The sequence below is a fragment of the Manduca sexta genome, chromosome 8, assembly GCF_014839805.1.
Source record: "Manduca sexta isolate Smith_Timp_Sample1 chromosome 8, JHU_Msex_v1.0, whole genome shotgun sequence".
Classification (NCBI taxonomy): Eukaryota; Metazoa; Arthropoda; class Insecta; order Lepidoptera; family Sphingidae; genus Manduca; species Manduca sexta.
In genome coordinates this window covers 1612775-1625247 of record NC_051122.1, presented here as the reverse complement: position 1 = coordinate 1625247, position 12473 = coordinate 1612775, and the positions used below count along the sequence as shown (strand labels likewise).

Genomic DNA, 12473 nt, shown 5'->3' with positions numbered 1-12473 from the left:
CAACGTTCGCGCCGGATTACGGCTTATTCGTGCTGCGGCGGCAATTAGGAAGTCATTCATTAGGCTCCCTAAGTTTCGCAGACGTGGGGGTGCCGCAGCCGCTCCGCGGCGCGCCGCAGCCGAGCGCGGCTCGCACAAGGTTCTAAGCGGCGTCTAGCGCACACGCAGAAACCACTACGAACCAGCTCACTGTCAGTTAAAAACAAAAAGTAGCTGTGTGTAAGGCCGGGCGGAGGAGCGATGGCACAGCGCCGCCAGTACAAACAAGAGCAGTCGGGCTTCCTTGTCGGGCGGCGCGGGCGCGGGCGGCGCCACGGCGAGCGACAGGGACAGGGAAATGCACCTCAAAATAACCCTCAAATTCGTCGTAGTAGATACAACAGGCGCGGCGCGGGATCGTTTCCGAGCGCGAGATAGGGACGCAAGATGCGGTTAGCGGCGTCCCAGAATGCATCTGTCAAGTTACACAAAAAACGGGCCTCGGAATTTCGGGACGTCTCGGTGACGGGACACATGCTCGTTTATTTTTTAGTGTCGAGTAGTTTCATTCAAAAATTGTCAACGGATAGTGAGATTTGTGTAATCTCGTTAAAGTAATAGCGGCCGGTTAACAAGCGATTTAGCGATCGTTGTTTGGAATCAAAGGCGACGTTTATAGCCGTCGAGCGATAAACACGGGTGTTGCGTGGGGTCAGCGCGGCGCGGTGACGTCGCGCAATGCTTCCACTCGGGGACGTCTCTGCACGCAGCGATAGACAGCATCGTGTAATTTGTCGGGCGGTGCGTGGGAAAGGGCATAATTTGTGCAGGTATCAGTTTCGCTTTTCGTTTCCGGCGGGAGAGGGCGCGAGAGTAAGACGGCGGCAGGAGCCGAAGCCTTGACCCTGCCGCGGTGGCGTCGACCGGAACGCGCCGCCCGCCGAGCCACATTGCGAATGTTGCCTCTCCGCCACTCCGCCGCGCCGCTCACTACGCTCCGCACTACTCGTTACGAGGCACGCACGTGCAGCATTGTTTTCTATAACGCCGCGCACAAGGGCGATGTGTTCACATGTAAACAGGTTCATTTTTTATGTCCACTACTGGCCGAAACGGTCGAGTTGTGTTAAAATCGAGAGTTACCAACAGATAAGTACGCCAAGGGTTGGCAGTCATTGAGCTGGAACCGGTCCGGCTCGTCACAAACCGGCTTTGACGGATGAATTACCGAAACGCTTTGGGAACTGGAGGGACAAAGCGAGCCTCGGATTCCACGGTCCGGGAGCTACTTACCACGATGACGTACTAATTACAATCATAATTACAATGTAATGTGTAACAGATGCCGGGGAGGCTAACCGGGATCAACTCGACTTGTGTTACGATAAGATTAAAACGAGATGAAAAAGCGGGGCGGGTTTGTATTTGGGTTGTTCCGTTTGTTGAGCCGTTATAAATGTGAGGGCAGGGTTGGGTATACCTCTATCAGACTCGAGCAAGGAATGTTCGAATTTTGATTTTTTATGTAATACAAAGACAACATTCAGCTCACGTCATTTTTGTTTCACTTACAACCGTAGCAATAAGAACATAACTCAGCGACAGTGGAGATGCGAAAACACGCTGAAGACGCCACAAATCAAAACAACAAACGCGCCGACAGGAGGTGCGATCGGCATCGACATCACATCGGGTATCGGACGCGACGGCCGGACGTGACGTCACCACGTGGCCAGCACGAGAATTTTAAACAACCTCCTTTTGGTATTATTGCGTTTTGAACATGTGTCATTGGATGAGGCCGGGTTGTTAACTTTTCGAATTACGATTACTTGGATGTCTTCCGCGTTGCGTAAACGTGATCACCGATTGTATCTTTAATCATGAATAAAGGTACAATCGAGCTCAAAATTACCTATACCTTTAACAACACTACTTAAATACAAATGAAAATGAATCCATCAGATTTCATAGCTTCCAATCATAAGCTATAAATCAGTGTGTTCGTTTGTAGATACGTCGGCAAGCCACTCGTCCCCTCACAGAAGTCCACGATCAATAGCGGATAGACGTAGTTAATATTCACATCATATGAAAAATGCGTTGTTAAAAGGTCATCATGGGATTTAACAAGAATTTACAATAGTTTATAGCTAAATATTCATCCGTGGAAATCTATTTGTGGGCTCTTTTGTCTCATTGTTTGTGTCGCTTACATCCTGTCGCGACGTTCATATTTAATGTATTTAAATGTTATACGAACAGAAAAAATAAATGTTACAAAAATCTCAATAAATTTGATTCCACATGAGTAATACAAATAAAAACTTAATGGACCTTCTGTATCGTTTAGTTCCAAAATTAAATTTTTATTCTAAATTTAAATTTCTACCGCGCGCAAGAATTCTACTATTTAACGATTCAGCAAGAAATTAAACATTAATATAAATTATTCTGTATAAATATTTTATTAAAAAACAAACACTCAGGTTTAGAAAAATTAAACGAGCCCATATTGTATAAAATGAAAGACAATTTGGGAAGTGGCCCATAATGGAGCTCTTGTCCCGGGAAGACCGAAAAGCAAATTATTTCTGCACAAATGGTTGGTATTAAATTTCTACCATTCCCTCCTTTGTGTCGACAGGTACTGGCTGCAAAAAATCCTAAGTATGCTTTATTTTTTTTAATTCTATAGTTTATGATTTTATGCGTGAATGGCGGGTAGTTTTATGGTATTGATTTAGGATTACAGAATGTAAGCAGTTGAGTCGCATTTTAAAAATGAACAGTGGACTAGAACTTTCTTTTATAATGTAGATAATTTCGTCAAATACTTATTTGATATTACAACGAAACTAAATCAATCGTCGTTCCTAAATTATTTGACATAAAGAAGCTTTAAATAAGTCGTAAAAGTCATCACAAACTGAAACATTCGACGGTAACAAAAGGAACCGGCCCAAATAAACGGCCGGCGAGATGCAACCGTGTCGTAGTGAAGGGCTCGCGTGTATGTGCTAATACATTGGCGGGATCGAGAGCGCGGGAGAGCGACAAGGTTTTAAGTCGGGCAGCTGTGTTTTTAGGGGCCCGTGGGTTATTGAAATTCGATATTATTATTGCGTCACAACAAAGTTATATTAAATGCATGTTAATCAACAATTAAATTGTAAATACACATGAATTCATTATTAATATGAGATATATATCATAGACCAAGAAAATCACAACCAAAATACCAAATGGCAAATAAATCGACGTTGGTTTAGTACGGGACCCCTACCTCGGTTTGGAGTCGCAGCGGGCTTGTTTTTTGCTCTAATTTTACCAGTCTGGATGCAGGTATGTATAAGAATAGGTAGGTATTGTTTTGCACTATGGGAAAGCAATAATGGCCGCCCGCTCCGCTTTACTTCGATTTCTTACGACGAATAAAACTACTGCGGCTGTTTTTCGGAATTTGAAGCTTTGGCGCTTAGAGAAAAGTATGCGAGTTGGATGCTCCGGTTTGTGATTAGTAATTTTGATGATAATCGGGTTTAAAAGTTAGTGGTTTTGTAATATGGATTATGGACTTTATATTTATATACAATTAGACAAAATATGGCGTAAAATCGCCCTTGATATAAATTTCATATTATACGCGTTTACTTTAACATTAATTATTTTAAATAATAATGACACGAAAATCCAATAATGACCACCCGTAGCCAACTTATATCAAAAATTCCCTTTTAAAAGTAGACAGGCGTGTAAAAATTAAAATATTACCTAGACCTTTCAGCCCACAAAGGATCATGTCAAAAGGTAATTAGGTCAACACTAGTAAAGTACACGTGTTCAAATCCAGGCGTTATCTACCCCAAATTCTGATAATTCGGTTTGTACAACCGTGTTCCGAGTCAGGATCTTGGATCTTTACATTATTTGATTTCTGATAGTAACATCCTTTAAGATACATTTGGATGTTTAATCCCCGATGCAAGAGGGGTAATTTTAGCGTGTATAACAGTGGCGAAGAATATAAGTGCCGGCTTTCCTTTCGTAATTAATGAAAAAATCTAGTTGTTACATTTGGATGTTTATTTCCCTACGCAATATGGGTCATTTTAGCGTGTATGGCTCTATATACCCAGATTCCTGGCGGCTTCCCTTTCGTAATTTATGTAATATCTAATTATCATTAAAATTTGCATTTATGCGTAATTAGTACCTATTTTAAGCCGGGTTTCCTTTCCCAAAATTTCGCCCTTCGCCTCTGGTGTATGGCATTTTCAATGACAAACGAATGGACAGATTGGTTTAATGTTTTGATATACTATTTTAATTATTAAGTACTTACATATACTTAGCACCGGTTACGAAAAAAGATAAAGTTAGTTAAGCTGAGCATAGTTGAGAAAATTACACATACGTATGTAAGTATGAAATATATCTAAGTTATACGAGCTAAGCTAAGCTTGGTCTTAGGTCTGCAAATCTATTAATAGATCTTTTCATTAATTACAATGCGCTATAATTTCAAATTGTATTAGTTATATCGGACGAGAAATTTCCTCGTCTGGTCTTTATATAAAAACAGCGGTACATTCTATTTTCAAATAAAACAAGAATATAATCCATAACATATACCAAGAAACATCCATAACTAAAACATCAAGAGTAACCGCACACAGATACAAACTTATTAAATCTATTCAATATAATGAAAACTAAGTTTGGATGTTAACCTGCGTGTTACAAGCCTAGTTTCGTTAATTATACAGTCTAGACTTCTACACCGACGGCTTATAAACATCACTGTTTCATCTCTTGATTACATTTTTATTAATGAGATGAAATTGTTTTACCTAACAAGAAACCTTCAAGGAATATATTTATAAGTATAAATATATCATTAGCGATAAAAATATAATGAATACTGAACCTTATTACTTAGCAGAATTCAGGAAGGCTGCTTTTTTGTATCTGCATTTGACGTCAACCTTTGCTAAGATAGAAAAATATTGGTAGGATTTAAAATCTTTGAAAGCAGCATCGTCACCATTCGTAGCAAGAAGAGACAATAGAATAACCTTAGAAATTATCAAGGACTAATAGTTTCCTTAAACCTAATCTTATAGCTGTAGAAACATTTGTAGAAGATGTCTCAGAAACCACACGAAACATACCGAATTACAAACAAAAATACGCAAGACTTTATCGGTTTAAATCTGTGCAATCATGTGCCCGAATAACAATTAGCGAGCCACGAATATGCATATAAAATGTTTTAAATATTTTCATAATCAACTTGGTGACATCTTAATCTCGGATGAGGTGTAATTTGAATTTTTTATGTGAATTACACGTTTGTCGTTTGCGATTTACTTGACGATATACTTATTGGATATCAGACTAATGTGGATACCCTATCTGGGAATTAGCGTGATGATTTATGTTCATTATGAGAATTTGGGGGTTTGATATTGTCGAAATTTGGATTCATCTCTATGAAGTGATGCTATATTAATGTTATGAAGGGAAAATCATTGCCTATGGGTGATTATTACTTCTTCCAAATAAACTACGAAAAGCTTATAATGCCTAACAGTGGGAAAGGTATTAAATAAATTAAGTTTAAAGATTATAAAACAAATTTACTTAAGGAAAATGAATCTAGTAAGGTCGCTCACCTCAACGCCTTGTGACAAATTTACCCGCGCCTTATAAACAAAACTTGTATTTAGTTCATGTAAAGATATTTCTGTATGTTTGCTTTCAAGATTATTGGTTTATAAAGTTTGTTTGTTATTAATCACTTCATATATTACGTGTGAATGCTTTGAATAACTATTATTTAATACATTTTGCTGTTTTGAGAGTGGTAATGTGAAACTCAAATCACGTGTGATTATTGAAATAAAGACTGCACTGAAATGTCACAAATAACAAATTACAGGTGTTCAAACAAATATATCTCCTACACATGCATACAGTTAGATGAAAAATAAAAACTACACAATTTAATAATGAAAAAAAAAATTTGGTCCGAATAGCTTTCTTCGCTGATCCTACGTTAAAACTGTAACAAATAAGTATCTTAAAGTATATAATTGATTCTCATGGCGGGCCGACATTCGGAATTAGTGCCAGATAACGTTTCCCGCGAACTACCTTTGTCGGTAGTTTTTTTCTGAGCATCCCTTAAGAAAAAATTCCCGGCAGGGTAGCTTTTTTGCCATGGTACCTTTAATTAGAAGGTGGGTGTTTTTGTGCGACTTGATGCGGATGGTTTTGGAGTGAAATCGGAGAAATGAGTGCTGGCGGGCAGATGATTCGATTTTAATAGTCTTAAAAGTAACCACACACGATTATGTAGGTTGTAATATATATTTAAATTTTAATAAAAAATCTACCTTAAATACCTTGGCAAATAAGTTTGGTCGACGATTTTAATTGAAAATAAACGAGATTAGTGCAAATGAAACCGCAGATAGAAGCGAAGGCAATCTCGATGTAATAACGCAATTAAGGGCCTGTCCTGTTTACCTCCAGACGAGATAAAAACAGAGCTCGGGCTCCTAAGCTCACTGTATGAAAGTTTTATTATCGCGACTAGCGCTGTTGATAAATACGACGATAATTAACGCCAACACAATACTTAAGAAAACTTCATTATTTCTATATATGACACGAAAATATTCCACGATCATGGCAAAATTTGAATAAATAGGATTTTTTTCGTTTAAAAAAAATAAGTGGGTACGTAGAAAAAATAGCTTGTGCGACATGCCATACTTATCGTGCAAAACAGTTAGGTATGAAGAGTTTAGCAATGGTACGCGTGCGTGGAGCACGAGCAAGGGTGGGTGGTCGCTGGTGACGGCGCTCCAGCGGCGGTGGCGCGGTCACCACTGACTACGGCCGTAGGACTACGCGTCTACAACCGCTACGGACTACGGCACGGCCGCACCGACCGCGACTACACCAACACCGCAGTAAATAAACAATATAGTAATACACATAGCAGAAGACTAGAGACCGACAGCGGCGAGCGAGCAGACACCGCTGGGATTTGCTCTGATCGAACATAACCTAAAACCAAGGAGCCGCGGCACGTGCGCCCTTACATAAGGGTGGCGCCGCTCGCCCGAGCGACGACACCGCATAACCTCTAGACGGCGACACAGTGCGAGGCGCGGCGGACCGCCTGCCGGCTCGGGGCTGACGCTGGGCGTACCTTGTCGTCCGACGATCTCTGCGACGTGCTCCGAGGAGGGCACCGGCACACACTCGGTCATGTTCTGCGATTTCTTGGCGCGGTCGTCCGGTGGCGGCGCGAATCCCAGCGGGCTCGCCAGCGGGTTGGTCGCCGGCAGGCTCTCCCCGAGGCTCAGCATGCTCAGCTCCAGCGCGAGTTGGAACGCGCGCTGGTCTTCCACCAGTCCGCCACCGCCGCCTCCGAGATCACCGAACAGGCTCGTCGGCATTTCCACTTGGGAAGCAATTTTGTCGGCTAAAGAGAGGTCTCCTCTCTGTCACTAGTAATAAAAAAATTGGTGGGTGCGTTCGATCGTTTCAAACGCCGCGCTTTGTCATGTGAAACGCACGTGTGCCCGTCGCGCGTCGCGGCGATGAACTGAGTTGCCGGCCGGCGAGCGCACGCGCTTTGCGCGCAGCGCGGCGGGGTGGCGGCGCGCGGGACGGCGGCGGCGGCGGAGTGCCGGCGGGGTGCGGCGGTGCGGGCGGCGGAGCGGGGCGGGGTGCCGCGGCGTGCCGGCGGGGTGACTGCAGCCAGGGCGGGATGCGTCGCAGCTTCCGCCCGCCCTGAACCGCGCGAGTGAGCGCGGTCGCGGCGCGGCGTCTGAGCCGCACTTGAGCGTGTGAGTGGGCTCGCCACTCGCCAGGTAATTATTTCGGGCTCACGTTTTACGGCGCACGTTGGCTAGTGGCGATAACGGCTGCCGTAAAATTATTATGATTTATTTACAAATAACACATACTGTAACACTCGCAGCGATTACTGGCACGTACCTAACATAATCAAATATTATGTAGGTCTAATTAACATTTATAAATAGTACGAGCACGATCTTTGAAAATCAAGCGTCGACTTTGGTTAATTAATAACTCCGTCAATATTTCCATTATCAAATACCTACAAACTTTATTAATTAGCAATTACGTTAAAACGACACCGAGTGTAGAGCATAGGTCATCAGTGTCGAAAACAATGAGTAACGTGAGTTAGACGAATTTGAAGCGGCGCCTGCAGTTGAGCGTTTATCGCGGCGCGTTATCAGTCAAAGGCGACGGCGAAATTCTGGGAACGACCTTACCTTCCGGGTCAAATGAGTAACGCAGAAATAGTATTGGAGACTACGAAAACGATATCTGTCCTAAATACTTATCGGTAATAGGAAATTTAAAAATAGTGCTAAGTATGTTATTTGTTTCATTGAAGATGGGAAGTAGAATCTCCTTGCCAATAATCTTTAAGTAAATACTGCGACATTGTGTTTTTTTTTTCAGTTAATACTGATTGAGTCAATCACGAGTTTTTTTTATGTTCTAGGGTCAAATGAAAATTGGGTTCACCTGATGGTAAATATTCAATTATAAATAAACATGTTCATGGGAAGCAGTGATAACAACAATTTGTTATATATAAAATCATCCGAACACATATTCATAAAAATACATGGTAAATAAAACCCATAGGGAGGCTTTTTGGCTTCGATAAGACAGTTAGGATCGCATATACATACTAGTCAATCAGACAGAGATAACGGACTGCTGCTTGGCGGCAAAAATGTACAACGCTGTGATGCCTGTCCAGGCGGCCCTTTGTTTTCGTCCCTTCTATGTCTAATCATAATTATGAAATAAACATAATCTATGTTTAGTTTTATAACGCGATTTATAAGTGTGAAAAAGAAATAGTCACCTTTTACTATTCCGTAGAAGATTGCGGTTCGGCAATTGAAAATACTGATGGTAGCTAGTTTTATAATATGGGCGAAATTGTGTTTAAAAAAATAATAAAAAAATAATAAAATACTTTATTTATCACGTAGGCGAACAAAGTTGCACTTATGATACGTCAAAACAAAGAATAAGAATAATTATTATTTCTATACAACTATTAAAATTACTTATATAACTATGGAGATTTTAAATTAGGGATAAAGTTTATACAAAAGACAAGGTACAAACCGAAGTAACCAGCTCGGGCTGGCAAGTAGGGGGAAATAGAAGGGTAACGCGTCGCGATCCTCACCGGCGAGGACATGAGCCCTAACCTAGCTAACCTACCAGCCTTTCACTAGCTACCTAAGTGATGACTACCCGAAGAAGAAAGGCAGAAAGAAACTCCGGGCTTTCTATTTGTCATCAATTGTTCAGTACTTCTTTTGTATTTTTTTCCAAGTCTTTCTTGTACATAGTCACAATAGTTATATAAGCTAATGCACGCACATCACCGTTAACATGGGATAAGATGAAATCCAATCGACTAAACCTGGAGCGGCATAAAATAAAATTAGCGATAGCAAATAAAAGAGAGAGAACAGTTTATCTGTTATAGGATTAGGTTTTTTTTAAACGGTTACGACAAAGTGACCATCTACACTTAATGGTTATTGGAGTGGGGTCCAATAGAATTTCGACTGACGAAAGATGATTCCCTTCAGTCGACACAATTATGCCGGCATGTTGGAACTGGATATACACAGGCTGATATCGGAACGCGAAAATTACGTGAGCCAATATGGCGGGTTTTAACATCTTGTGTGTGGTGGTCGCTATCCGGGCGGATATATATCCCACCAGCACAAATAGGTATCTTATTTTCAAAATAATACTACATATCGATCAAACCTTTTCTCTAAAGCACCTTACAATAACCAACGGAACTGCTTGATGGAATCAATTCCAGAACTCAACCTAAAACCGATATTACGACACCTCGAAATCCTTGCTATCAACAAACAAGTTATTTATTAGTGGGTAAAAACAGCTCTGTGGTTTTTTAGCTATTTCCGGCGATGGTTAAATGTGACCGGAAGACAGGTCAAGGCTGGACATACACGTGGTTATTGGCGAAAAATTTACTGCTTTATTAATTCATGTGCTAATAAATTAAAAAAAAGAAAAAAATATTTTTGTCGTCCGTATTTATTATATGCAGATTGTGTACGCATTACCAGTGGCGAAAAGTAAAATTTACCAAACGGTAAGCCGATATTTATATACTAATATGTATGAATGCGGTCTGCCCCGGATCTTGAATTTTTAAGGTGGGGCAAAGTTGGATAATGCCGCCCCTAACCATCTATAATTTTTACTTTTGTCATCAACATCATCATTTCGCGCTCCGCGGGAAATAATTTATGTGTGTTATATACTGGATGTACACATAAAATGATTATATAACACAATAAATAATGAATTCCTGTGATGTTTATATTCAGATAAAATTGTAATTGTAATTAATATTTTCAATTGTAACTTTTTTTAGCAAGAAATAAAAGGCTTTTTTATTTTTATTCATTTATTTATATACTGGATGTCTCAGTAGTCAAAGTGGCGTTAATGATGAGATGTGTATTCGTCTGTCAAGTTTGAATTTGCTGCTCTCTAAATTCGCCGCCCGGGCATCGGGCCCTTGGCTTGCCCCCTAGATCCGGGGCTGGAATGCGGTCTGCAAATTGTTCTGATGATAATAAAATTCTACCTAAAGGGAAATCGGATTATATGGACCCTTCACCACTGCGCCTTATTGTTACGAACGTAGAACATCAATTATGAGTTTATCGTCTAACCTAACGCCACAAAATCACACCCGCGTTGCCCCTTTTCTGACAACAACGTATCAACAATGTTTCACCTTACAGTGTTTGGTCATCATGGTAATACATACAATAATTTGCATGTTATGATCAACCAATAACACAACTATGTTGCTTTTGATACTAAATGGATTTCCCGCCGTCAATTCTCATTTTAATGACATAAGAGACTTGCTGTGAAAATAACAGATATACACAAGTAATACATCGACGTCTTCACTTTCTTCTCTATATTTATTGTTTGATATTTTTTTACTGGTGTATCGAATATTGCGCTGTTTGTTCAAATATTCAGGAGAGGCTAAAATTTCAGATGCTGGGTACCAGTGGCGAAGCGTCCAAACAACCTGATTCCTACCGGCTTCCCTTTTAGGTTTATTTACGTTTGGCTTAGTTCTTGTATTAGACGCGATATGGTAACTAAGGCAAAGCTTTTTTTTGTCTCGGGTTATCTATTGAAAATTTGCACTCTTCGCCACTGGGGTACTACTGTCTAGCAGTTGTGAAGGGTCCATATAACTCGATTTCTACCGGCTTCCTTTCGTAATTTATGTAAAATGTTATTATCATTGGAATGATTTGCGAACCACATTTACGCATGTTACATCCTATACCTATTATGTTGTGTCGTTTTTCCTTTTGAAAAAATCACCTTACACCACTGCTGTCCAGATCAGTACAAAGTAAGTCATCTTATTTTCCCTGTTTTGAATGGAATAGTTTGTTAATTCAATGTAATGTAGGTAATGGAAGCAATATTTTCATTATATTTTAATTTAAATATTTATTTAATAAAACTTGTCTGTAGCAGTTTCATATAAATGTAGATACTAAATAATTGTAGGTTCATCGTAAAACATTCAGCAGAAACTTATACATAAAATGATTATGTACCTGTTGGGCGAACGAGACCCAATTTGTTTGTTCGGGTATGTTTTTCAAATATGCACCTTGATAGAAACTTTGGGTATAATGTTATATTTTGTATGACTGAATGAGGGTACGAAAAGGTGAGCTGATGTTCTTTTCGTAGTCTGATGTTAAACCTATCTATACTATTATATAAAGCTGAAGAGTTTGTTTGTTTGTTTGTTTGTTTCAACGCGCTAATTTCAGGAACTACTGGTCCAAACTGAAAAAATATTTTTGCGTTGGATAGCTCTTTGTTCGTGGAGTGCTATAGGCTATATATCATCACGCTATACCCAATAGGAGCGGAGCAGTAATGGCTAATCTCAGGAACTACCGGTCCAAACTGAAAAATTCTTTTTGCGTTGGATAGCTCTTTGTTCGTGGAGTGCTATAGGCTATATATCATAACGCTATACCCAATAGGAGCGGAGCAGTAACGGCTAATCTCAGGAACTACCGGTGCAAACTGAAAAATTCTTTTTGCGTTGGATAGCTCTTTGTTCGTGGAGTGCTATAGGCTATATATCATAACGCTATACCCAATAGGAGCGGAGCAGTAACGGCTAATCTCAGGAACTACCGGTCCAAACTGAAAAATCTTGTGTGCGTTGGATAGCCCTTTGTTCGTGGAGTGCTATAGGCTATATATCATCACGCTATACTCAGTAGGAGCGGAGCAGTAATGGCTAATCTCAGGAACTACCGGTTTGAACTGAAAAAATCTTTTTGTGTTGGATAGCCCTTTGT

The 12473-nt window shown here is 40.3% G+C and overlaps 1 protein-coding gene across 1 annotated transcript in view; it reads right to left on the bottom strand.

The window, feature by feature from the left end:
- The window catches only part of LOC115448320 (RNA-binding protein MEX3B), a 62196-nt gene extending 54579 nt beyond the window's left edge, over nucleotides 1-7617 (bottom strand). The window contains exon 1 of the mRNA XM_030175726.2: nucleotides 7205-7617. Coding sequence (XP_030031586.1) covers nucleotides 7205-7454 — 250 coding nt within the window. The 5' untranslated portion in view covers nucleotides 7455-7617. The remainder of the gene's footprint in view (nucleotides 1-7204) is intronic.
- Between the last annotated feature and the right edge of the window lie 4856 nt (nucleotides 7618-12473).